Raw genomic sequence first — 211 nt, 5'->3', positions numbered from 1 at the left:
AGGCCACTCACCTGGGACCAGGCTGAAAGGAAGGATGTGGCCAGTGCCGCCGTCTCCTGACACTGGGAGGCTGCTGGGCCTGGGGAAAGAGCACAGAATCACCCACCCGTGCACATAGCAGCGAAGGCTGGACAGGTCCAGCTGCTCCCCATCAACACTCACCCGGCCAGGAGCCTGCCCACCCCACAGGCAAACAGGCCTGACCCCCTGC

At 64.9% G+C, this 211-nt stretch overlaps 1 protein-coding gene across 1 annotated transcript in view; it reads right to left on the bottom strand.

The window, feature by feature from the left end:
- Window positions 1-211, bottom strand: part of ZNF500 (zinc finger protein 500) — a 7,210-nt gene that overhangs the window by 4,750 nt on the left and 2,249 nt on the right. Inside the window, 1 exon segment of the mRNA XM_007453458.1 lies at window positions 12-79. Coding sequence (XP_007453520.1) covers window positions 12-79 — 68 coding nt within the window.

The sequence above is a fragment of the Lipotes vexillifer genome, unplaced genomic scaffold (assembly GCF_000442215.2).
Source record: "Lipotes vexillifer unplaced genomic scaffold, Lipotes_vexillifer_v1.1 scaffold914, whole genome shotgun sequence".
In the NCBI taxonomy this organism is placed as follows: Eukaryota; Metazoa; Chordata; class Mammalia; order Artiodactyla; family Lipotidae; genus Lipotes; species Lipotes vexillifer.
This window is presented reverse-complemented; position numbering and strand designations above follow the sequence as displayed.